Source organism: Oncorhynchus masou, chromosome 10 (assembly GCF_036934945.1).
Source record: "Oncorhynchus masou masou isolate Uvic2021 chromosome 10, UVic_Omas_1.1, whole genome shotgun sequence".
NCBI lineage: Eukaryota > Metazoa > Chordata > Actinopteri > Salmoniformes > Salmonidae > Oncorhynchus > Oncorhynchus masou.
In genome coordinates, this window is record NC_088221.1 from 46,412,000 (window position 1) to 46,439,531 (window position 27,532).

The 27,532-nt window shown below is 43.2% G+C and overlaps 2 protein-coding genes across 6 annotated transcripts in view; one reads left to right on the forward strand and one right to left on the reverse strand.

Annotated features, from left to right (window-relative positions):
• The first annotated feature begins 2,061 nt into the window (after window positions 1-2,061).
• Window positions 2,062-7,446, forward strand: LOC135547689 (cytochrome c). 2 transcript variants are annotated; one of them, XM_064976919.1, is made up of 3 exons: window positions 2,062-2,186; window positions 6,462-6,635; window positions 6,738-7,446. In XM_064976919.1, exons 2-3 carry the CDS (start codon window positions 6,467-6,469, stop codon window positions 6,881-6,883), a joined length of 315 nt encoding a protein of 104 aa, XP_064832991.1. In that variant the 5' UTR covers window positions 2,062-2,186; window positions 6,462-6,466; the 3' UTR covers window positions 6,884-7,446. The 2 variants fall into 2 exon arrangements, with proteins under 2 accessions (XP_064832991.1, XP_064832990.1); XM_064976918.1 differs by having other exon boundaries at window positions 2,067-2,212.
• A 12,915-nt stretch (window positions 7,447-20,361) lies between these two features.
• LOC135547690 (alkyldihydroxyacetonephosphate synthase, peroxisomal-like) overlaps window positions 20,362-27,532 on the reverse strand; it is a 32,383-nt gene continuing 25,212 nt past the window's right edge. For 2 of the 4 annotated variants that reach the window (XM_064976923.1, XM_064976920.1), the window contains one exon: window positions 22,960-27,449. In XM_064976923.1, coding sequence (XP_064832995.1) covers window positions 27,219-27,449 — 231 coding nt within the window. In that variant the 3' untranslated portion in view covers window positions 22,960-27,218. Of the gene's footprint in view, window positions 22,845-22,959; window positions 27,450-27,532 lie in introns of those variants that run through there. The other 2 variants (XM_064976922.1, XM_064976925.1) reach the window with 2 other exon arrangements.

Sequence of the window (27,532 nt, forward strand, 5' to 3'; positions counted from 1 at the left end):
GTGTCTTGTGGAAAGTGGATGTTGAAGAGATTTAAAAATATTCCTGGAGTGATTGATGCATGTCAGATGAATCATGTGGTTAACAAAAGAAAAATTGAAGAGTCTATCTGTTCTTTAGTCAGAGTCAGAGCATGTATCCCAAGACCAATGCAGTGTGATCATTGTAAAGCTTTTGGTCATGTTTCAAGTGTTTGCAGAAGGGAGAAGCCGAAATGTCCAAGTAGTGGAAAAGATCACATTATGTGTTGTCTGTAGGTAGGCAGTCACCTCTCTGTGCTAGTGGTGGGTGTTTAACAATCTGATGAACTTGAGATTGAAAAACAGCTTCTATCTCTCTGTCCCAGCTGTGATGCACCTGTATTGACCTCGCCTTCTGGATAGAAGCAGGGTGAACAGGCAGTGGCTCGGGTGGTTATTGTCCTTGATGATCTTTTATGCCTTCCTGTGACATTGGGTGTTGTATGTGTCCTGGAGGGCATGTAGTTTGCCCCCGGTGATGCGTTGTGCAAACAGCAAAACCCACTGGAGAGCTCTGCGATTGTGGGCAGTGCAGCTGTCGTACCAGGCGGCGATACGGCCTAACACAGAACCCAAACCGGCTGTGCGCGTGCGCCATCGTGCGCTATGTGCATAAATTTATTTTGTCCCCCTTCACCAAACGCGATCACGACACACAGTTTAAAATATCAATACAAACTCTGAACCAATTACATTAATTTGGGGACAGGTCGAAAAGCATTAAACATGTATGGCAATTTAGCTAGTTAGCTTGCAGTTGCTAGCTAATTTGTCCTGGGATATAAACATTGAGTTGTTATTTTACCTGAAATGCACAGGTCCTCTACTCCGACAATTAATCCACACATAAAACGGTCAACCGAATACTTTCTAGTCATCTCTCCTCCTTCCAAGCGTTTGAATTTATATGGTGATTGGCGTCTACACTTTCATAGTATTACCACGACAACCGGCAAAACAGTTTGTCTTTCAATCACCCACTTGGTTATAACCAATAAGGAGATGGCACAGTGGGTACCTGCTTCTATAAACCAATGAGGAGATGGGAGAGGCAGGACTTGCAGCCGATCTGCGTCAGAAATAGAAAGGAGTTCTATTTTAGCCATTGGCAACTCAGACGCTCGTTGGCCTGCAAGCAGTGTGGGTGCAATAATTGAATAACATGGATTTCTACATGTATTTTGCGATGCAAGCGGTGTAGTCAGGATATTACAGGATGCTCTCAATTGTGCACCTGTAAAAGTTAGTGAGAGTTTTCAGTGACGCTGTTGCACCTTCTTCACCACACTGTCTGTGTGCATGGACCAATTCAGTTTTGTAGGTGATATGTACACGAGGAACTTAAAACTTTCCATCTTCTCCACTGCTGTACCGTCAACATGGATAGTGGGGTGCTCCATTTGCCCGCCTCTTGTGATCCTCACAGCCTTCACTCTACCCAGAACTCTCTCCACCAGTTTGGATATCTCAAATGGATTCCTCAAGATTGGTAATTCGATCAGCTACTTCTCGTTAATAAACTGTAGTCCAACAATATACAAAGTGACATTCTCATCAATGTCATACTGCCATTAGATTCAGAATCCACTTCGCCATCTTTTTCTCCATATATGCTTTGCCTCTTCCTCTCTGGTATAGTATGTACTTTGGTTAGCTATGTGTAGCTATTTCTTCTTCTCAGAAGAACTACCTGGTGTTAGGTCGATGTATGGTTATAGGGATGCAACAAACCCTCTTCACAATAAAAGACAGTGAAATTCCCCACAACAATCTTAAACACGTTGTCTGATCTTTCCAATGATGATTATTGGTTAAAAAAAATGTAGTCCAAGAGGAATACATACATATTTGTTGTGGTGTTAGTGTGAATACAAACAACAACAACGGCATCACTGAAATGTTGTGTATGCTATTACCATTCGTGTAGTAGGCCGACATCATTGTTCTCAACTCCATCTAGGGCTTGAATGCAAAACAGCTGTGTTCGTCAGAGTGATGATAGAGCATGTGACTGGGCAGTCTGGATGACATATAAAAAAAATCTGGAGGGAAGAAAAAGGAACTTGGTCGCAATACTATTAGATCCAGTGAGTCGGCTACCGGCAAGGGGGAAAGCGGATCGGATTGGAACTAAAGCACACAAAAAAAGCTCTGAAGTTGGAACAACTGTAAGGAATATAGTTTATTTGAACAGGTAACATTGATTAAATACGTTTTAGTAGTTGAATTTGTAGTCATTTTTTTGAATTGTGAATATTGCGTTGGTTCGTTTTTATTTGATTTTTTTTTATCTAAAGGAACCTTTGCCTGCCTGGTTCTCTATCCGCTGTTGAAACGTGGTAACTTACGAGCCCGCTAAACATCTCAACTCAAACCGATAACTGAAAAGCCATGACTGAAGAAATGGCACACCAGGAGACAGTTGTAGTGATTTGAGTTAATAGCTAACGTTAGCTATACTACTTAAATCAGCCGTGATTACTATGGTCTTGCCTTTTAACCCGTTAGCTAACCTTGGCCACGGCGAGCTAGCAAACCTTGGCCACGGCGAGCTAGCAAACCTTGGCCACTGCGAGCTAGCTAACCTTGGCCAATGCGAGCTAGCTAACCTTGGCCAATGCGAGCTAGCTAACCTTGGCCACTGCGAGCTAGCTAACCTTGGCCACTGCGAGCTAGCTAACCTTGGCCACTGCGAGCTAGCTAACCTTGGCCACGGCGAGATAAGCTAGCTAACCTTGGCCACGGCGAGATAAGCTAGTTAACCTTGGCCACAGCGAGCTAACCTTGGCCACGGAGAGCTAAGCTAGCTAACCTTGGCCACAGCGAGCTAACCTTGGCCACGGAGAGCTAAGCTAGCTAACCTTGGCCACGGGGAGCTAAGCTAGCTAACCTTTGGGAGCTAAGCTAGCTAACCTTTGGGAGCTAAGCTAGCTAACCTTTGCCACGGAGAGCTAAGCTAGCTAACCTTGGCCACGGAGAGCTAAGCTAGCTAACCTTGGCCACGGAGAGCTAAGCTAGCTAACCTTGGCCACGGAGAGCTAAGCTAGCTAACCTTGGCCACGGAGAGCTAAGCTAGCTAACCTTGGCCACGGAGAGCTAAGCTAGCTAACCTTGGCCACGGAGAGCTAAGCTAGCTAACCTTGGCCACGGAGAGCTAAGCTAGCTAACCTTGGCCACGGAGAGCTAAGCTAGCTAACTTTGGCAAGGGAGAGCTAAGCTAGCTAACTTTGGCAAGGGATAACTGCACATGACCCTTTTTTTTTTTTTTTATGTTTCAATTGAAAGTAAAATTGTTCAGAATTCAAATATTAATGTTAAGTTGGATAAAATATCAGTTCAACCCGTTTTGTAAAGATGACATTCTCCATTTGAAAGGGTGAGTTTATTTTAGCACAACTATAACTGGACATCTTTAAATGCAAGAAATAATAACATCACAATAATGGAAATTGCAAAGCCAAAAATTGTTCACTTTCAATTGCCAAAACATTGAAAATATTCCTGTCAGGTCCACATTGGGTAGACGCCAATAGGAAATTACAATGAAATAATACAATATTTCAGGTGTGTATATATTTTTAATTTTCATTTGTTACATGTTGACCAGACCACCCACATTACGTGTGTGAGCGGTGCAAAAATTAATGCGTGTTCAATCATTTCATCCAAACTTCTTGCATGCGTCTGTGTAGCCAGATGATAAAATAGAACTTGGTTCTGTATTTAATGCGCTGCAAGTCCCGCCTCTCCCATCTCCTCTGGTTTAGGAGCATATACCCACTTGGGTGATTTGATCTGAGGTCCAAACTACAGTCCAGTTGGTGGTGGTAATGCACCTTAAAGTTGGTTGCTGACTGCTATATGAAGTCCACAGAAGAAGAGATCACTAGACACTAACTAGTTTATATACACTGCTCAAAAAAATAAAGGGAGCCCTTAAACAACACAATGTGACTCCAAGTCAATCACACTTCTGTGAAATCAAACTGTCCACTTACGAAGCAACACTGACACATTCCACATGCTGTTGTGCAAATGGAATAGACAACAGGTGGAAATTATAGGCAATTAGCAAGACACCCCCAATAAAGGAGTGGTTCTGCAGGTGGTGACCACAGACCACTTCTCAGTTCCTATGCTTCCTGGCTGATGTTTTGGTCACTTTTGAATGCTGGCAGTGCTTTCACTCTAGTGGTAGCATGAGACTACAACCCACACAAGTGGCTCAGGTAGTGCAGCTCATCCAGGATGGCACATCAATGTGAGCTGTGGCAAGGTTTGCTGTGTCTGTCAGCGTAGTGTCCAGAGCATGTAGGCGCTACCAGGAGACAGGCCAGTACACCAGTGGAGGAGGCCGTAGGAGGGCCGCTACCTCCGCCTTTGCAAGGAGGAGCACTGCCAGAGCCCTGCAAAATGACTTCCGGCAGGCCACAAATGTGCATGTCTGCTCAAACGGTCAGAAACAGACTCCATGAGGGCCCGACGTCCGTGCAGGACGTTTGGCATTTGCCAGAGAACACCAAGATTGGCAAACTCTCCACTGGCGCCCTGTGCTCTTCACAGATGAAAGCAGGTTCACACTGAGCACGTGACAGAGTCTGGAGACACCGTAGAGAACGTTCTGCTGCCTGCAACATCCTCCAGTATGGTGTGGGGTGGCATTTCTTTGGGGGGCCGCACAGCCCTCCATGTGCTCGCCAGAGGTAGCCTGACTGCCATTAGGTACCGAGATGAGATCCTCAGGCCCCTTGTGAGACCATATGCTGGTGCGGTTGGCCCTGGGTTCCTCCTAATTCAAGACAATGCTAGACCTCATGTGTCAGCAGTTCCTGCAAGAGGAAGGCATTGATGCTATGGACTGGCCTGCCCGTTCCCCAGACCTGAATCCAATTGAGCACATCTGGGACATCATGTCTCGCTCCATCCACCAACGCCACGTTGTACCACAGACCGTCCAGGAGTTGGCGGATGCTTTAGTCCAGGTCTGGGAGGAGATCCCTCAGGAGACCATCCGCCACCTCATCAGGAGCATGCCCAGGTGTTGTAGGGAGGTCATACAGGCACGTGGAGGCAACACACACTACTGAGCCTCATTTTGACTTGTTTTGAGGACATTACATCAAAGTTGGATCAGCCTGTAGTGTGGTTTTCCACTTTAATTTTGAGTGTGACTCCAAATCCAGACCTCTGTGGGTTGATAAATTTGATTTCCATTGATACTTTTTGTGTGATTTTGTTGTCAGCACATTCAACTATGTAAAGAAAAAAGTATTCAATAAGAATATTTCATTCATTCAGATCTAGGATGTGTTATTTTAGTGTTCCCTTTATTTTTTTGAGCAGTGTGTAGTTCGTCCCTAGACCAAACCCCACACTCTGTCACTCAAGTAGCACATTGTTTGTTCCTCTACCACGAGACTATTGGGTTCAGTTTTCATGGTCAATGCAGCACATGGAGACACATGAATTGAACAATCAGAATGGAGAAAGACTCATTGAAATGAGAATTTTGAACATTATTAAAAACATAAAAATACATTAAGATAATTTGGCCATATTGCCCAGCCCTTTTTTTTTTTTTATTTTTTTTATAAATATATACTTAATTGTTTGAAAGCTGAACATTTTACTACATATGAGGCATGTCTTACCTTCAAAGTAGCCTAGCCAAAATCGGATCCGCGGATGCAATTGTTTTAATCAACTTTCTTTCCTTGTCCATTGGTCAAAGGCACAGTCCTAGTCATATTAACAACTAGGTTTGGGTGCTATATCATTTGCCTTTGTTAATTAATTTGTTTCATAGTCCTACTTGTTATGAATTTGTGATTCATTATCCCACAACTGTCCCGGAGTCTGTTTTAGAAAATAGTAGGTTAACTTTTCTACCATGGTGTTGTTGGCTGAGGAAAAGTTAATGTGGACAGGTATTATAACACAGAATTGGGTATGAAGGACTGCATATTGCTGCATCCTTGGCTTGCATGTTCTGTTAATACGAATTACCATAATCTCTAAATGGGATTTCTCTCATTCTGAGCACCATGGGGGGACGCCCTATTCGGTTACACACCCAATGCATATAGGTCCTGTAAATTTCTCAAATGTCCTGTAAATGTTACCGGTTTAATGAATCCTGCTCTGTACTCCTGTACTGTTCTGTCTTTAGTCATGCTATTTTAAGCGAATTCAGCTGCTGAGATGTCTGACAATGTATTCACTAGTTCTTCTAAGATGAAGCATACTGGGCTCACACAACCTGAACTAAATGGAATTCCAGTTAATGAGCTTCGGTTCAGTTGTTTTTCGGGGTTATTAAACAATGTTGATTAATTGCTCAGCATTACCATTAATGCAGATCTATTTAAAAAAAAAAATATATATATATATATATATATATTAGGTACTGTAGCTGACCTCTTCTGACTTTTATTGTCCAATAGGAAACATGGGTGACATTGAAAAGGGAAAAAAGGCTTTTGTCCAGAAGTGTGCCCAGTGCCATACTGTTGAAAATGGAGGAAAGCACAAGGTCGGGCCAAACCTCTGGGGTCTGTTTGGACGCAAGACCGGACAGGCTGAAGGCTTTTCCTACACTGATGCCAACAAAGCCAAAGGTACGTCCTGAGATTGTCCACATTCTACAGGAAATAAATGCAGTCTGACAATGTGACACATTTCATTCTCATCCTGACCTGTCCCTTCACATGTGATTTCAGGCATCGTCTGGGATACTGATACCCTCATGACTTACTTGGAGAACCCCAAGAAATACATTCCAGGAACAAAGATGATCTTTGCCGGCATCAAGAAGAAGGGAGAGCGTGCAGATCTTATAGCATATTTGAAGTCAGCAACTTCATAGACTAATGTCTACATTATGTTCAATATTATTATTTTTTTGTCTTCGAGAAATATCAACTGTTCAGAGAAGGGGGATCTTTTCAAGAAGCTTAGACTTGTATTCTTAATCAGTTATGCCTTATGTCTGGTGATTTGTTGTGGCTTTCAATAACCTGCATGACATGACTGCTGGGACTCAATGGCGTTTGCATGATCAGTTGCCATATTGATCACAGCTGTATCTTTGTCTTTGTTTCTCCATCTTGATGGCGTATATTATATCCCCTGGTTTAACAGGTGCTAATATACATCAATTATTGAGCCATAGACTAAGGGTTCCAGAATGTATTGAGTCAAAGCTGTGTGACTATATGCTTTGAAACAACAACAAATGGTCTAAATTACATTATGGCTACTGGTTTTAATTCTTGCATGGCTAATGCAAACGGTCAATCAGAATTGGAAGTGTTTGTACATTTCAACGGGTTACCTTGAAAGTGATCCCTGGCAATATCTTCATGTTGCTACTACTTCATGTATTTTATGTAGGTTTGTTAATTTAATAAATTACATGCTAAACAAGTATCCCAATTGTTTTTGTGGTCAAGGATCAGGAAGGCAACACGACTACTTCTTCTCTAACCAATGGGCAGGAATTGAGCAAAAAACCTGAAGGCTCGTAATATGTCTTGAGTACTAGATGTATGTTTTATTATGACTAAAGGCAAGAGCTGGCAACCTAAAGCTTTCCTGGTTACCCAAACTCCTTCCTTCGGGCCAAACGCCATGTCCACGGACATTAGTTAGAATGCGTTTGCGTTCTAATTGGTCCCAGAACACCGGTTGGGTCAAGCAGAACACGCGGTTAATGCAGAGTTTTGAACATTTGTCATTTGCTTTGATAATCTGGTTAGATATGATCCCATCGCTGATGACTTGACGTCACCACAAAATTACTTCAACGATGGCAGTCTGAGGTACGCAGCGGAATTATTCCGTTTGAATCGTAAGGCCCCTGTGAATGTTAGGAAGGGTTTCAGAAGGTCACTTGAATGACCTTGTGATGCCATTAGAGTATGTGAGAGAGTAATGCTGCATTCATAACCAATTGGGAAGGTGGAAATTACCAGTTATGAAATCACATACCTGTTGGATGCATTTACTTGCTTTGAACGCGTTGAGAAACCAGATTGGCTAATGGCCGAGTTCCGTGAACCATAGCCTGAAAGTACAGCAATCATGCTTCAAAAACGATATATATTGCGTTTTGTTGTATTTAACTGCCAAAAATGCTCTTATCGAGGTCAATTATTTAGGTGACGTCAGCATGTGGGAGTTGGTGTTCAGAGATGATATGCTGCATTCATGTACTAGTTGGAACTAGGGAACTCTGAAATGTTTAACTTGCTAACTGATTGAATGACATATTGTGTGACGTGTAAAACTACAACCCGTTAAGAAGTCTGAAATTTCAGTTTCCTAGTTCCAACTAGACCAGTTCCCAACTAGTAATTTACCAGTTGAAGGGGTGTTCAAGTAAATTCCACCATTACCCTGCGTTCATAACCAAATGGGAAGTGCCCAACAGAGTTCCTCAATCCATGGGTTGTTACATGGAATGGCCAAACGATAAGAGCTAGATGAAGGACACTAGTGTCCGAAAGCCAGTTTTAGCATGGGTAGTGTCATTGAGGACTTTCACCAGTTTTGAAGTAGTCTACTGGGTGGGACATCCTGTGGGTTAAGGACGGATCACATAATTCCATCCGGGTCATCAGGAGCGATCTGCCAATGAATAGCCTCTACCAGGATTTCACCTTTATGTCAGAAAGAGGCTAAAAGAGTTGGAATAGGCACGGTCAGAGGCGGAAACCGAAAGCCAACCATTTTCACTGGTGCCCACGCGGGCTAATGTCATTTCAACCAAATTATATGTAAACTAGAAACAATCAAAATGTAAAACATAGTACGCTAGTCCTGTAAATCAGCTTTGGATGAGTTGTGCTTCTGAGAAGGGATGTTTTTTATTTAATTTAAATCAACATCTACTACAATCAGCCAGCAGCTGCTGGCAATCAGCATTCATACCTACTTTTCAATTTCAGTGGCGTTCTTTAGCAATTAAAACAAAGCATTGTGGGATGCATGTGAGCAAAGCCACTACACAACACAATGCTAAACAACACATTAATTACACTGTAACGGTGACAAATGGTGCCCACAAACTGTTAGGGCCTACATAAAGCTGTCCCAACACCTTACCACTGCTACACCTGGCTATCAGCGGAGCCTTGTCTGGCAAGGAAATGGTTCATTAGGCCTCATTTACTGCCTTTTAAAAAAACATAGCGGACTTGCTTAAACAAATGTGGTTTCTACTGGCAATTGAGATGTACAAACTATGGCATAAGGGGACGACAAGCAGATAAGAGGCAATCCGTAATTTTGATTAAGACATTAATGAGCGAGCTAGGATGGACATAGTTTTACAGACTATTTGTTCAGCACTTTTGAAATGTCCAGTGACATAATTCAGAACACGGGCTGTTCTTACAGTGTTCTCCCTGTACACCAAGTCAGAACTGTAGGATAAATATAAGCAGACAATGTAAGCTTTTACAATATTCAATGATTACATTTCTCAAAAACAGGTTATAGGCTACCACCAAGTCAGAACAGTTGGCAAAATGATTATGGTGAGGTATTTGGGCTACTAACAGCTTACTACACAACATAACTGTTATGGGTGTAAGATGGCACAGTGATGCCATCTGTTGGTAAATGTTCAGTACTGCAACTCTTGTGTTTTACCGGGGTGCTTGAGATACCCGGATGTGTTGTGATGTACTGAACAAGACAGGTTACTCGCATCAATGCTGTCTCGTCATTTAACATTCAAACAATGACCTTAGTATTACTTTGTTAGCTACAGTATACATATATCTCCCTGGCATATTACATAATTTATGCAGCAGCATACAAGAAATGTTTGGACTCGCTTGTTGTGCTCACTTGAACAGGAAGGTGGCGCGGCGGTCCTTCGTGGGCAAATTTTGTCATCAAAGTCTGCCATTCTCTGGATTTATGGTGTTTTCAAGACAACTGGGAACTCCAGAGAAGAAAAAAAAGGTAGAATTATAATGACGTTAGTGATCTTCAGGTCGTAGCTCTAGAAAGAGGCCCGAGTTCCGGAATGAAAATTCAAAACGTATTTTCCCAGTCGTAGCTCGTTTGCCCAAGTTCTCAGTTGTTTCGAACTCACTAAAATCAGATTTTGCAGTTCCGAGTTAACAGTTGTTTTTAGCGCGGCATGCAGGTATCACAGTTTTACCCTCCATAAGTAACTCGGGTGAAGTTCAAGTTCCTTGGGGAAAGGGAATCATTGGATATGTTGCTGAGCATTGAGAGAAAGTCAATATCCCAGATTCCTATCAGAGAGAGAGGGTGGGGAGGGTGTGAGAGAGAGCGAGAGAGCAAGAGCACGCCCACCTTTGAGTGTGTTTTTGCTACAGAGGAGATCATAGGACACATCAACACAGCTTTGGATTTTTGATATTTGCATTCTTACCTCCATCATTGACTGATGATTTATCAACAGAAAATTGGTATCACCACATAAAGTAAAGAAAACCTACTGTAAAGAAATGTAAAAAAAAGTGTGTGTTTATACCTCAGTGGTGCTGTGCTGCTGCGCCACCCACCAGGGATAACGTGGACTCACCCACCAGGGATAACGTGGACTCACCCACCAGGGATGACGTGGACTCACCCACCAGGGATGAAGTGGACTCACCCACCAGGGATAACGTGGACTCACCCACCAGGGATGAAGTGGACTCACCCACCAGGGATAACGTGGACTCACCCACCAGGGATAACGTGGACTCACCCACCAGGGATAACGTGGACTACTGCCAAGCTGACTCCCCAGCGCCCCCAGGACCTCACGCTGATTTCATTGACCAAGACAGGTAGTCTTGATTTACAATCCAGTTTGCAGACACTGGATGCACAGCTCGTCCAAATATAGTTAGTGTTTGAAAAATGTGTTGTGTGCATTGGAGTGGCCCAGGCCATCACCAAGATGGAGGGGAGGAGAGGGGAAGGGGGGGGGGATAATGACAAAGTAAATGAAATCTGACTGTTTGACAGGTAACTTTATCATTTACATTTAAGTCATTTGGCAGACGCTCTTATCCAGAGCGACTTACAAATTGGTGAATTCACCTTATGACATCCATACCTGTTATGTATCTGCAGTAACACTGTTATTATACTAGTAACAACACTCAACTATGAAATGACCATCAAACAACTCAAAATATTCTGTTTTGAACAGGGTTGCTGGAGAATGACAATTGCTTGTGCCGAATGTTTCACTGTACTGTCTTGTCTGTTTCTCCTCTATCATCTGTCACACATTCTAGCTTTCAATTGTCCGCTGATTCTGAGAGTCCACACGTATAAGTGTTCTGACAGATATAGACTTCTGTTCTATTTCCATGTGTAAACAGGCATGCCTCCATCTCCCCTGGATCATCTTACATCCCTTTTTACATGACCCCAGAAACAATGAAGCCACTGAGGCAGAAAACAAAGGGATATGTGGATGGTGTGATTAAGACCATCTGCGAATCACTTGAAATGAATAGAAATAAATACATTAAAAGCCATCTAGGCTATTGTTAACGAGGATACTCTCATTTCATTGGTAAAGGCTAAATAACAGATGAGGCCAATATAGACCTTTTATGATGTTTTACAAAATACTGAACTGTGTATTTCAAGCGGAGAGAAGAGTTTTGTAGTTCAAGCCGATGTTCACATTATTTAGGTAGCGTTTTGATATTCCCGCATTAAAGCAGAAGTGGGACATTTTTTCAGTGATGCGGTCGACAGCTGGGGTGTTTGCAAGGCTTGCAGAGGTGCCTGGGGGAGCAGTGGTGTCTTCCTTACGGCAGTCTGTCAAGCTTGTTTCGAAGTGGAGACAGATTTTGTCGTTTATTTTATAATTACCTGAGCATTAATGTCTCTGAGCAAAAATACTAGTTATTTTTTGACCGTAATTGATCTTTCTAACTGGGGCTTGATCTGTCATGTTTTCATTAAAATGTAGAAAAAACAGGCTTTCATTTTTCATTATCTCGGACCATAAGACAAATAGATGGATGTTGTTTATGAACAGAAGGTTCACAGTTTGCATTATTTAGTGACTGTCAGCTGCAGTAATCCCAAATACCGAATGACAGATGGCAACTTTTGCTCATTCAGTGTAGAATTTCCATCCACAGAGGCGCTTCCAACCACACTGTCTTCTAGTAATAGATTACATTTAAAAACATTTTCACTACTTACCACCTCATTAATAGCTACTTATTAGCCAAAGTGAATTATCACTGGGTTGTACTGTAGTTAGCTGTTTGTGGATACACACAAGGGTTAGAGAGTATGGCTGGTGTGTCTTCATATTCTGAATTGGCTCAAACTGTAAGCAGATTATCTGAGTTGGCATTTGCACCCAAGACAAAAACGTTTCTAATGAGGCATACTCTTCTGGTCGGCGGGGGCTAGCGCCTCTCATTGATCTTCCGGATGGGACATGCTGATTCCTAATGAGCAGTTCTTTGGCACGGTTAATCATTTAGCTCACTTGCCAGTCTCAGATAGAGACCTGCACTTGCGCTCTGTACTTACCCACTTCAAACCTTTCCATGGCCCAGAGGCAGGCAGCCCTATTCTTTCCATGGCCAGGCAGAGGCAGGCAGCCCTAACCCTTCCATGGCCAGGCAGAGGCAGGCAGCACTAACCCTTCCATGGCCAGGCAGAGGCAGGCAGCCCTAACCCTTCCATGGCCAGGCAGAGGCAGGCAGCCCTAACCCTTCCATGGCCAGGCAGAGGCAGGCAGCCCTAACCCTTCCATGGCCAGGCAGAGGCAGGCAGCCCTAACCCTTCCATGGCCAGGCAGAGGCAGGCAGCCCTAACCCTTCCATGGCCAGGCAGAGGCAGGCAGCCCTAACCCTTCCATGGCCAGGCAGAGGCAGGCAGCCCTAACCCTTCCATGGCCAGGCAGAGGCAGCCCTGTGATGTAGGCTGTCTTGTTTTTAAATGTATCTCTTAGCTGTGCTAGCTCCAGAAATAAACAACTGCATGGAGCTAAACACAGAGGAATCTTTGAAAATAAACATGAAACCCAACTTGAAAGAAAGATTTTGTCATTCAGATGCGTTATTGTACGTAGAATGCACATTCCTTATGAAAGGTTTAGTGTTGTCCCACTGTGTATAATGGATGGAGTGACTAACACACTTTTCATGTGTTTTCAGAACGTTTCAAATTGCATTAGGATCACACTAATTCAGAGATGGTTACAGCTGAATTAGTAATGAAATCCAATGTTGGCATTTGAGGACGACGCAAGCTACATGCTACGATGCAGTCGTAGTTTTATCGAAAGACCATTTAGAATTACATTTATCAAGTGAACACTTCATTATCCGTTGGTATAACGACTTACAGATTCTACATCTGTTGTTGTAAATAAGTGCTGCTCACCAACATACGGGACCTTCATTGAATATATTGCTATCGCTCATCATATTGTCTTTGTTCTTAAATGCCACAGGATTATACTACTTCTGGGAGATTGGATAATGGCATCATTTTATTGTCTCATTTTTATTAGACAAGTACACACATTGAATTTCTCATATGCAAATAACTTCAGGTTATGATGCAGTCTCTGGCGTTATTATTTAGTTTTGCATGATAATATACTGTAATACTACTGATAATATACTGTAATACTACCGATAATATACTGTAATACTACTGATAATATACTGATATATAATATACTGTAATACTACCGATAATATACTGTAATACTAGTGATAATATACTGATGTAATATACTGTAATACTTCTGATAATATACTGTAATACTACCGATAATATACTGTAATACTACCTGATGATATACTGTAATACGATAATACTGTAATATAATATACTGTAATACTACTGATAATATACTGTAATACTACTGATAATATACTGTAATACTACTGATAATATACTGTAATACTACCGATGATATACTGTAATACTACCGATAATATACTGTAATACTACCGATAATATACTGTAATACTACCGATAATATACTGTAATACTACCGATAATATACTGTAATATACTGTAATACTAGTGATAATATACTGTAATACTACCAATAATATACCGATAATATACTGTAATACTAGTGATAATATACTGTAATACTACCGATAATATACTGTAATACTACTGATAATATACTACTGATAATATACTGTAATACTAGTGATAATATACTGTAATACTACCGATAATATACTGTAATACTACCGATAATATACTGTAATACTAGTGATAATATACTGTAATACTACTGATAATATACTGTAATACTACTGATAATATACTGTAATACTACTGATAATATACTGTAATACTACTGATAATATACTGTAATACTACCGATAATATACTGAGGCGGCAGAAGGCAGCAGTCAGTGGCTCTGGATGAAGAGGAAAGACCCCAGCTGGGCCCCGAAGTGAGAGGGCCAGGAGGTATGCGGTCAACAATGCTTGACTCAGGGAGGAGGACGCCCCTGCCATGCGTAGTCCCATGGGATGTTGGCTATCAACAACAAGGCAACTCCTATGACTAATTGGGAATGGGACGCAAGCGTAGGATTGATCACCCTGTCGCTGGCCGCCTTTGGGGAGGGTGTATAGTGTGAAAGGCCGAAACACCCTAGGAACCAAAGGTACACTACTGACGATGCGCTCCTCAAATTTCACCACGCTCACTGTTCATTAACTCTTGGAAGTGCTTGCACAAAGGATAGTAACATCTCATCCTGTGTTCTTGGAATCTGGAATACTACCGATAATATACTGTAATACTACCGATGATATACTGTAATACTACTGATAATATACTGTAATAATACCAATAATATACTGGAATAATACCAATAATATACTGGAATAATACCAATAATATACTGGAATAATACCAATAATATACTGTAATACTACTGATAATATACTGTAATACTAGTGATAATCCAATTTGTAAGTCGCTCTGGATAAGAGCGTCTGCTAAATGACTTAAATGTAAATGTAAATAATATACTGTAATACTAGTGATAATATAGTGTAATACTAGTGATAATATACTCTAATACTTCTGATAAACCATATAACATAACATTTTATTGTGCAAAATTAGCTCATTGAACACTGCTAGTTTACACCCCTTTTTTAACAGTGAAATACTGTAAGTGAAGTGTATGTCTACAAGTTTCTTAATACCTGAAATAAACCTGTAAATATACCTGTAAATATACCTGTCAATATACCTGTCAATATACCTGTCAATATACCTGTCAATATACCTGTCAATAAACCTGTCAATAAACCTGTAAATGAACCAGGAAATATACGTCAGGTGATTGAGCTGAAACTTTTGCCATTCTTAAGATTTTCTCCAGTTCTGACTGCTACAGTTGATAGTTCTGACTGTTACAGTTGATAGTTCTGACTGTTACTGTTGATAGTTCTGACTGCTAAAGTTGATAGTTCTGACTGTTACTGTTGATAGTTCTGACTGTTACAGTTGATAGTTCTGACTGTTACAGTTGATAGTTCTGACTGTTACTGTTGATAGTTCTGACTGTTACAGTTGATAGTTCTGACTGCTACAGTTGATAGTTCTGACTGCTAAAGTTGATAGTTCTGACTGCTACAGTTGATAGTTCTGACTGCTACAGTTGATAGTTCACTACAGTTGATAGTTCTGACTGTTAACTGATAACTGTTACTGTTGATAGTTCTGACTGCTACAGTTGATAGTTCTGACTGTTACTGTTGATAGTTCTGACTGCTACAGTTGATAGTTCTGACTGTTACAGTTGATAGTTCTGACTGCTACAGTTGATAGTTCTGACTGTTACTGTTGATAGTTCACCAGGAGTTCATTGCTGATAACTGATAACACTCATTCTGTCTAAGTGGAGAGCTGCTAGATTGTGGTGGTCTGGCTGCATGTCTGTGCTGTCACCATACACCACCTCCTCCCCTGTCACCATACACCACCTGCTCCTCTTCCCCTGTCACCATACACCTCCTCCACCTCCCCTGTCACCATACACCACCTGCTCCCTCCTCCTCCTCCCCTGTCACCATACACCACCTCCTCCTCCTCCCCTGTCACCATACACCACCTGCTCCTCCTCCTCCCCTGTCACCATACACCTCCTCCTCCTCCTCCCCTGTCACCATACACCACCTCCTCCCCTCCCCTGTCACCATACACCTGCTCCTCCTCCTCCCCTGTCACCATACACCTCCTCCTCCTCCCCTGTCACCATACACCTCCTCCTCCCCTGTCACCATACACCACCTTCTCCCCTGTCACCATACACCTCCCCCTCCCCTGTCACCATACACCACCTCCTCCCCTGTCACCATACACCACCTGCTCCCCTGTCACCATACACCACCTCCTCCTCCTCCCCTGTCACCATACACCTCCACCTCCTCCTCCTCCCCTGTCACCATACACCTCCTCCTCCTCCTCCTCCCCTGTCACCATACACCACCTCCTCCTCCCCTCCCCTGTCACCATAACCCTGCTCCTCCTCCTCCCCTGCACCATACACCTCCTCCTCCTCCCCTGTCACCATACACCTCCTCCTCCTCCTCCCCTGTCACCATACACCTCCTCCTCCTCCCCTGTCACCATACACCTCCTCCTCTTCCTCCCCTGTCACCATACTCCTCCTCCTCCCCTGTCACCATACACCTCCTCCTCCTCCCCTATCACCATACACCTCCTCCTCCTCCCCTGTCACCATACTCCTCCTCCTCCCCTGTCACCATACACCTCCTCCTCTTTCTCCCCTGTCACCATACACCTCCTCCTCCTCCCCTGTCACCATACACCACCTCCTCCTCCCCTGTCACCATACACCTCCTCCTCCCCTGTCACCATACACCTCCTCCTCCTCCTCCCCTGTCACCATACACCTCCTCCTCCTCCCCTGTCACCATACACCTCCTCCTCTTCCTCCCCTGTCACCATACACCACCTCCTCCTCCCCTGTCACCATACACCACCTCCTCCTCCCCTGTCACCATACACCACCTCCTCCTCCTCCCCTGTCACCATACACCACCTCCTCCCCTGTCACCATACACCACCTCCTCCTCCTCCCCTGTCACCATACACCTCTTCCTCCCCTGTCACCATACACCACCACCTCCTCCTCCCCTGTCACCATATACCTCCTCCTCCTCCCCTGTCACCATACACCACCTGCTCCCCTGTCACCACCTCCTCCTCCTCCCCTGTCACCATACACCTCCTCCCCTGTCACCATACACCTCCTCCTCCTCCCCTGTCACCATACACCACCTCCTCCTCCCCTGTCACCATACACCTCCTCCTCCTCCCCTGTCTCCATACACCTCCTCCTCCTCCTCCCCTGTCACCATACACCTCCTCCTCCTCCTCCCCTGTCACCATACACCTCCTCCTCCTCCTCCCCTGTCACCATACACCTCCTCCTCCTCCTCCCGTCACCATACACCACCTCTTCCCCTGTCACCATACACCACCTCCTCCTCCCCTGTCACCATACACCTCCTCCTACTCCCCTGTCACCATACACCAGAGAGGTGCATGGGGATGCTTTAATTGACATCATCAGCGCCCAGGGAACATTGGGGTTAACTGCCTCGTTCAGGGGCAGATTTTTTCGACCTTGTCAGCTCAGGGATTCGCCCCTGTAAATGGTCAGAGTGAGTGTTCTCTGACTTGTGTTTGGAAGTAGCTGGAAAGCTAGCCAACTTTAGCCAGTTAGCTTGGGTGATTGACTGCCATTGTGTGGTCAGAACGCTCTGATCATCCCTACTCCTCGGCCAGAGCGTCCAGTGTGCGATCAGAACACACCGAGAGTGAAACACTGAATTTACGAACTGACAAGGCTCTGGATTTACGAACGCTGGGAGCGCGCTCTGAGCACTGGCCCTTCAGAGTGAATTTACGAACACACCCTTTAAAAACACCAGGAAATCAGCACCTAAGCCCCATTTTGTTCCAGAAAAAACCCTGCATATAAATGAATAGTGAGTCTAATTCAATGGGAAAAGAGAGAGCTCAAGGACTGAGTCCACCAGCCAGCAGGAACCATTAATTAAAACACAACTTTTTTCTCTCTCTCTCTCTGTATCTCTTCTCCTTCTGTCTAACCATCTCTCTCTCTCTCTGTCTTTGTCTCTCGCTCTCTCTTTCTTTGTCTCTGTCTCTCTCTCTGTAAGATAGATTGAGTGAACCCCTCCATGCCATGATGGTATTTAATGGGAACCAATGAACCAAGGATCTGGTCTTGCAGTAATACCTAGCAATACAAAAACAATACACACAAATCTTAAAAGTAAAATAATTAACACAAGACATATGTCTATTCTAGGACATTCCTTGGTGTGCGTTGTATGATGTGTAAATATTTGCCATTTTAAAGTGTTTTTCATGGTTGCAAAGTCAAGGGTCATGGATCACTGTCTAATACAGCCTGGGTACCAGCCTAGGTACCAGCCTGTTTGTCCTATCAGATCTGGTACCAGCCTGTTTGTCCTATCAGATCTGGTACCAGCCTGTTTGTCCTATCAGATCTGGTACCAGCCTGTTTGTGTTATCAGATCTGGTACCAGCCTGTTTGTCCTATCAGATCTGGTACCAGCCTGTTTGTCCTATCAGATCTGGTACCAGCCTGTTTGTCCTATCAGGTCTGGTACCAGCCTGTTTGTCCTATCAGGTCTGGTACCAGCCTGTTTGTGTTATCAGGTCTGGTACCAGCCTGTTTGTGCTATCAGGTCTGGTACCAGGCTGTTTGTCCTATCAGGTCTGGTACCAGCCTGTTTGTCCTATCAGGTCTGGTACCAGCGTGTTTGTGTTATCAGATCTGGTACCAGGCAGTCTACATCATGACATTTGTTAGTGCAATTCAAGAACGCCTCATGAAGTAGACTGCCCGGTACAAGATCTGTTTATGCTCTTGCCAACTCCAATGACAAACAGGTTTGGCATGACAATGACTGAGTTGGCAAGATAGCAGGCGGGTACTCAGGCCGTATTCGACAGTGATCCATGACAGGTTTTGTGACCCTCTTCCCTGTGTGATTCCTCAGGGACACATCTTCTCCAAGCTGTCATCCAGAGAATATAGTTTCCTTATGTAGCTGTTGAAACAGTCCATCCTGGCCACAGACCTCATGCTCTACTTTTTGTATGTACTTTATTGTGTACATCAGATGGGATTTGATATAGACATATTTGAGGATATAGTCTCATGCAACTCACTTCAAAAGCCTAGTGCAATCGTTTTAGTTGTTTTGCCCATATATATGATAACTGGCTTCATCTTTTTGACATACAAACTTGATGTACAAGTAAAGAATCTATATTCTCATCACAGCTCTTGGTGGGCTAACAAATATTGTAGTCTGTACTGCCCCCTTGTGGATTTTTCTATCACTTACACCCCAGTGAACAAAATGGACTAGAATCTATGCCGTCTCTCTTTTAAGAACAGGAACATGTTGTTGTTTTTGCGCGAGTCGACCGGAATATGAAAGGCCACAGAGACGTGTTTAGCCAGACAACTGGATGTTTTAGCTGAGATCATGACTGTCTGCCTGATGACAGCGTGTGACTTGGGGTCCGGCACCAAAAACCCTGGGAAATATCACACAAGGTAAGACGGATATGTTTTTTAAAATGTCTTTTTGACCCGGACAAGTTTATTTTAGGCTATTGTGAATAATCTCAGGCCTGTCATTTCACTGTATTCATGTAAAAAAATATCTTTATTCTGTCTCGCTGATAATAGTTATTCTGATATTCTTCTGTTAGGTGTTAGAGCTGGTCACCAGTGAGTTCTTTAAGCAGGGCGACAGAGTAATTCAGATTCACCAGGAATTTAGTTTAAGAAATATGTTTCCCACAAATAAAACAAAGAGATGTGAGGGAATAGGGCATATTCCCCTCAGAAATGTCTGGGAACTTGCAGGTGACTTTGTGGAAGAGTGGGGTAACATCTCACAGCAAGAACTGGCAAATCTGGTGCAGTCCATGAGGAGGAGATGCACTGCAGTACTTAATGCATCTGGTGGCCACACCAGATACTGTTACTTTTGATTTTGACCCCCCCCCCCTCTTTGTTCAGGGACACATTATTCCAGTCTATACATATAGCCATATATGTATAATTTGTTAGTCACATGTCTGTGGAAAATGTTCAGTTTATGTCTCAGTTGTTGAATCTTATGTTCATACAAATATTTACACGTTAAATTTGCTTCAAATAAATGCAGTTGACAGTGAGAGGACATTTCTATATTTTGCTGAGTTTGTTACATTAGAATTATTTCTATATGTCATGTTACATTAGAACTCTTACTGACTCAGAAGAGTTGTTTAATACGCCACATGATTGAAATAGGGATCAATCACACAGAAATGTGCCTTTACAAAATAGTTCTGATCATTTCACATTTGATGAATGATTTCAACGACGTCATTGGAGTAAAAAATAAAAAATAAAAATTGCTGTGTGGTATGGATCTTTGACTACAGTATTGAAATTAACCAATTGCTATGGATGTAGCAACAAAAAAACAACTTGAACCAATAAATACCTCGTATTTTGAACGTTATGTATAATACTTCACCTGTACGTGACGGACAAGCAGAGACACTTCCGATCAACTGCATTTCTAGGCAACCGATTGGCGACATTCTACCGCTATGTGAAAAAAACTTATTGTTTCATTTCAATGTATTTATTGCACAAACATCATTGATAAAATGTACTTAAAATGTTAACTTTTTAAGAATAAAAAAATACATGCATAACATTCAGATTTCAAGCTCTCATTAAGTTCTCTTTCGGGACCCATCACAGGGAGTAAAATCATGAAACTGATTAGATAAACGCTGCCTCCGGCTCCATCATTTCATTTGACAACATTTTCATTGAAGGTGGAGAGGTGAGATACTTGGACAGGAAGGTGACAATGCACTGTGGGAAAGCTGCGACGCCGAGAACAGGAGGAACGCAGTAGTGACAGGAAAACGGTAGCAGTACATTTCATGTATCTTACTCTAGCACCGTACAGTACAATCCCATGTCTGAGTTTAGGATTGGGCACAACATCGACACATGCCTCGCACAGAGGCCAAACTGATAAGCATAATCATCTGTAAATTGTGATGAAGGTACAATTATCTTTCACTCGAATGTATCGTTTCCAACATTACCACAACGCTGGGACGCTCACCACGGAACAGACAATTCAGTCGGATGTATTTCGTTGTTGTCTAAATACAACCTCTTATTCCAAGCAACTGTTTTAAGTAGTGACAAAATATTGTAATTGAATTTAAAGAAATTGTTTTTCCTTTGACATGAACACGTAACATTAAGTAACAAATATAAACACATCTTTTGATATTTGTAAATTTGCATATCTGAAAAAAAGTTTCATCAGGATATCGGTTCATGTATTAACTGTATGAATGTCCCATACATTTAACTATACGGCATGTACAGACCTACACATCCAGAATGTTTGCATGGTCTATATAAAGTAGTGAAAGGGCTGTGCTGAAAGTCTTTGATACAAACATGGGTATTGGGATTCAGTCGTCTAACACGTTCACACTAAAACCACGTATGTCTGTCCACAAACTGAACTCTGTATGACAGGCAAAAACCATGCAAGGTCAAATCTAAAATAAAACGTATTTTTATAAAAATAAGTTGATTACGCATCATATCCTAGTTTCTTCATAAACAGTGTAACGTTTGAGTTTGAGGGACATTTTAACCCCGCGGTACATTTTTAGAAGAGGCATGACTTCAACGTAATATAAATCCTCCTCGGTAGGTAAAACAAAACACACATCTCTCGGTAATCATTCATAGTATAAGTAATATAAGGCTTGAGTGGAGAAGCAAAGACCAACTGGAAACAGGAAATCTAGAATGAAGGACACGCACATTATAAAGGGAACATACAGGACGCCATAAACAAACCAGTCAAGCTTCCAGTGTGTGTTGTAGGAAAGGGTGAAGACATCTTCAGAAAGGCACAGAGCTTTAGAAAAAGCATTCATCTAGAACTCCAAGCTCAAGTACTGACAAACAGGTAAAATAAACACCTACCAAAAAAAAATGGAGTTAATGAAATTGGCAAGAATTATAGGAAACAATTAAATTGTAGACATATGGGATCACAAAACGAAAAGACCATTCTTATGGCGTGGTTGTATACAAGTGACTGAAATGATCTACACACGGCTTCATTCACCAGATCATACTGGATGAGGACACTACTGTGGACCTGATGCAATGAGCTTCTAAATTAATCATAGACCATTATTGTGACAGCATTTATTTTATTTTACCTTTATTTTACTAGGCAAGTCAGTTAAGACCAAACTCTTATTTTCAATGATGGCCTAGGAACAGTGGGTTAACTGCATGTTCAGGGGCAGAATGACAGATTTGTACCTTGTCAGCTTGGGGATTTGAACTTGCACCCTTTCGGTTAATAGTCCAACGCTCTAACCACTAGGCTACCCTGCCGCCCCAGCATGTTAAGTGCAGTAATGTAACGCAAGGCAAGTCAGCTGACTGATGTTGACTGCACAACTAAATCACCCCGAAGGTGAAAGACATTGATACTGCTCGTCATATTTAGTAACCATCATTCCAAGAGGTTGTTATAAAATGTCTTGTAAATAAATTAGAGGAGGTTTCGGTTGCCGAAAATGTTTTCCGGGTCCACGTATTCCTTAACGGACTTGAGCATCCCGACGCCCACGTTAGAGATGCTGTCCTTCAACCACTCCTTCCGAAGTTTCCCAACTGGAGAGATAGAGGGAAGAAAAAAAAAAAACACCAAGGAGGCGAAATCAGCACGCCTGATTGCCCAGGTGGCTGCTGGGAGACAATCCATCTTGTTAGAGTGAGTGAATAAACAGAGGGTGATAAATGCCTTTATTCAGAGAGGAGAAATATTTTGCATGGCATGATTTATGGAGCCCAAGAGCCTATCAAACTCATTAGGCTCTGTGTGTTCCCCGGCTGGCTCTGCCTTACCCTCATGTTCACCAAGCCCATTCTCCTCCCACAGACGTCACCATGCTGTGTGGGTGTGTTGTTCTCCTCAGGCTGAATAAAACAGCCCTAAAAGTCCAAGCGGGCTGCCTTAAAAGTCAGCTGCCCCCCCCCCCCACACACACACACACACACACACACACACACACACACCTCTCTTCTGGCCGTGGGCCAATGGATGTGGAACAGCATGGGTCAGGCCTGGCCAGGGTGCCCAGCAAGGTACCAAGACCAGCGCTCTACTTTACCAGCTGTCCAAACAGACACATTCCAGAGCCCCCAGTCCTGCCAGGACATATGCAGGGAGTCTGGAGCCTCTGGGAGAGGGACAGGTTGTCACTGGTCCCTGAGAGGGACCCCGTCAACACCAAGAACCCAACACTGACCACAGGATGTCTGGAGGCCAGGAGTTTATGAGACTTACAAATGCTGCATTGAAAATGTTCAATCCACTGTCAGTTATAGAATGGCAATCGACTCCTGCATCTCCCCAAATCGTGAATAAAAGGTCACAGCAACCTCACTCCTTTCGTCAGATAACACACAATTCATTTAGTAAGTAAATAACGAGCAAACACAATGTTGATGAAACAAGATTCAATCTGAAAGCAAAACATTGGATCCTTGAAGAGTAGGAAGCTAGCAGTGTGTTGTTTGCTCAGTGTCTGGGTAAGGGTCAAGTGTAAGGTCACGCAGTTGTTAAGAACAGCACACTATTCTATAAAACAGCCCTGAGAACAGAATGAACTTGAACAGGAGCCATGAACACATACTTTGGTAGTACACAGAGCATACAATGCCTTCAGAAACTGTTTGTACCCCTTATTCCACATTTTGTTGTGTAACAGCTTGAATTCAACCCAGTCAAGTTGGTTGTTGGTTGGTTATTGGTCATTACTAGACAGCCATTTTCAAGTCTTGCCATAGATTTTCAAAGCGATTTAAGTCAAAACTAACTCTGCCAATCAGGAACATTCACTGTCGTCTTGGAAAATATCTCCAGCGTAGAGTTCACCTTAGCTCTATTCTGTTCCATCCAACAACATAAAACTTGTCAGTCCTTGCCCATGACAAGCATAGCAGTAACTCTTAATGCAGCCACCGCCATGCTTGAGGATATGATAGTTTCCAGAGTTGCGCAGTGGTCGATAAGGCACTGCATCGCAGTTGCTAGCTGTGCCACTAGAGATCCTGGTTCGAGTTCAGGCTCTGTCGCAGCCGGCCGCTACCGGGAGACCCATGGGGCGGCTCACAATTAGCCCAGCGTCGTCCGGGTTAGGGGAGGGTTTGGCCCAGCGTCATCCGGGTTAGGGGAGGGTTTGGCCGGCAGGGATGTCCTTGTCCCAACTCGCTCTAGCAACTCCTGTGGCGGGCCGGGTGCAGTGCACACTGACAGGGTCGCCAGGTGTATGGCGTTTCCGACACATTGGTGTGGCTGGCTTCCTTAGTTAAGAGGACATTGTGTCAAGAAGCAGTGCGGCTTGGTTGGGTCGTGTGTCAGGAAGCATGGCTCTCGAGCCTCGCCTCTCCCGTGTCCGCACGGGAGTTGCAGTGATGAGACAAGAGTAACTACCAATTGGAGATCACAAAATTGGGGAGAAAAAGGGGTAAAAGTAATTTTAAAAAATGTTTTAAACCTTGACGAGTGGTACTCAGTGATGTGTTGTGTTTGTCCCAAACAAAAAATGAATTTCTTTGCCACATTTCTTTGCAGTTTAACTTATTGCCTTATTGCAAACAGGAAGCACATTTTGGAATACTTTTATTCTGTACAGGATTATATTTTTTCACTCCGTCAATTAGGTTTAGTATTGTGGAGTAATTACAATGTTGTTGATCCATCCTCAGAGTTTTTAATGGCTGTGATAGGAGAACTAACGGTCTTAAAGTCACAATTGGCTTCATGGTGAAATCCCTGAGCGGTTTCCTTCCTCCCCGGCAACTGAGGAAGGTGGAAGTAAGGAAGGACACCTGTTACTCTGTAGTGACTGGGTGTTTTGATACACCATCCAAAAGTGTCATTAATAACTTCACAACGCTCATACCTTGGAGCATGGTGAAGTTATTAATTACACTTTGGATGGTGTATCAATACACCCAGTCACTACAGATATTCCCGGCAACTACATCAGGAAGGAAGCCTGTAAGGTAGGAAACCGCTCAGGGATTTCACAATGACGCCAACGGTGACATTAAAACAGTTATTTTAATGGCTGTGATGAGAGAAAAGAGGGGATAGATCAACAACATTGTAGTAACTCCACAATACTAACCTAAATGACAGAGTGAAACGGACGAAGCCTCTACAGAATAAAAACACTCCAAAAAACAGGCAGTGTAGCCTAGTGGTTAGAGCGTTGGACTAGTAACCGGAAGGTTGCGAGTTCAAACCCCTGAGCTGACAAGGTACAAATCCGTCATTCTGCCCCTGAACAGGCAGTTAACCCACTGTTCCTAGGCCGTCATTGAAAATAAGAATTTGTTCTTAACTGACTTGCCTAGTTAAATAAAGGTTCAAATAAAAAATAAAAAAATGCAAATAAATGTGGCAAAGAAATTAACTTTATGTCCTGAATACAAAGCTTTATGTTTGGGGCAAATCCAACACAACACATCACGGAGTTCCACTCATCATATTTCAAAGAATGGTGTTGGCTGCAGTTTATGGGTATGCTTGTCATCGGCAAGGACTAGGGAGTTTTCCAGGATAAAAATAAAATGGAATAGAGCGAAGCACACGCAAAATCCTAGAGGAAACCTGGTTCAGTCTGCTTTCTGACAGACACTGGGAGACATTCACCTTTCAGCAGGACAATAACCTAAAACACAAGGCCAAATATACACTGGAGTTGCTTAACAAGAGGACAAATTTAATTATCCTGAGTGACCTAGTTAGAGTTTTGACTTAAATATCTATGGCAAGACTGGAAAATGGCTGTCTAGCAATGATCAACAACCAATTTGACAAGAGGTTGAACAATATAAAAAAGAATAATGTGTAAATATTGGTGTACAAAGAGACTTACCCAGAAAGACTCACAGCTGTAATCGCTGCCAAAGGTGATTCTAACGTGTATTGAATCAGGGGGTGGAATACTATCTCTGCACACCCTGACCTCGTGTAAACACAGGTTAGAATAATGTATATTTCCTGTGGTGGCCCCTCCCACCCTGCCTTCCCAGACTACATCGGTTTTCTTTGCTACACACCTCAGTGAGACGAGCTCCATTTGTCATGTGTTGATTGTAGGCAGACAAACCGCCTGTCTGCGCCCAGATAGCAGGCTGTTATTAATCACAATTACAGAGCGGGCCTCGCACCCAGGAGCTGCATCAATATCCCCTCCTCCCGGCTGCACACCCTCCTACTCAGCCCTGGGTGGTTGGCTGGCTGGGTGGTGGCCCACTATTTGGAGGGCAGTAAATACTGGGTGATAACAGCAACATCATTTACCCTGGCCCACTGCCTTCTTATATTAGCAATCTGTTCATTTTTAACCTTCCCCACCTTCAGGAGAAATTGTGATTTAATATCGCAGCTGATTCACTGCGTGCAGTTTCTGACAGGCGTGATGAATAGCCTGAAGTGATGTATGAAAACAGACGAGGCGCCTGGCAATATAGATGAGGCAGCCATTAGGGTTTGCCCTGATAGTCGCTTCACACTCCCTCCCCTGCTCGCCTTTCATTTGGCCCGTGTTGAGATGAACAAAGAGCCATTTCTCTGTACTGTGGAGGTGTGAAGGAAGCGATGAAAGATCTCCAAGCCAAAACAGGAGGTTTAGAAAAAGACTGGCTCACTTCTATACAGCAGCACAGAGCCTGACAGACTGCCTTCACTGGATCTTTAAACCCCTGCCGTGCCATCTAAGGGGATCTTTAAACCCCTGCCGTGCCATCTAAGGGGATCTTTAAACCCCTGCCGTGTCATCTAAGGGGATCTTTAAACCCCTGCCGTGCCATTTAAGGGGATCTTTAAACCCCTGCCGTGCCATTTAAGGGGATCTTTAAACCCCTGCCGTGCCATCTAAGGGGATCTTTAAACCACTGCCGTGCCATCTAAGGGGTTCTTTAAACCCCTGTTGTGCCGTCCATCTACGTAAGTGAATAGGCAAGTAAATTTTATGAATTTGTAGGTATGAAGGTATATGAAGAAATTTGGAAAAAGATGAAATGGCTAGATGTAGGGGCGTGGCTAGACGTAGGGGCGTGGCTAGATGTAGGGGCGTGGCTAGACGTAGGGGCATGGCTAGACGTAGGGGCATGGCTAGACGTAGGGGTGTTCACTTGACTACCTCCATGGTGGTGCGAGAGGCTTCCTCCATTGGCTAGGATCTCCTCTCTGGCACCATGCTGGGAAAGGACAATATCAATAAATACATCAATTGACACATTATTTAACTATGACTATCACCTTAAAACCACGGTTGTGCATG

What these genes read in the sequence shown, in the direction of transcription:
- LOC135547689 (XM_064976919.1), top strand. Translation starts at nt 6,467, where the DNA reads ATGGGTGACATTGAAAAGGGAAAAAAGGCTTTTGTCCAGAAGTGTGCC. An exon ending in TGATGCCAACAAAGCCAAAG is followed by an intron (nt 6,636 to 6,737) that starts GTACGTCCTGAG and finishes ATGTGATTTCAG; the next exon opens with GCATCGTCTGGGATACTGAT.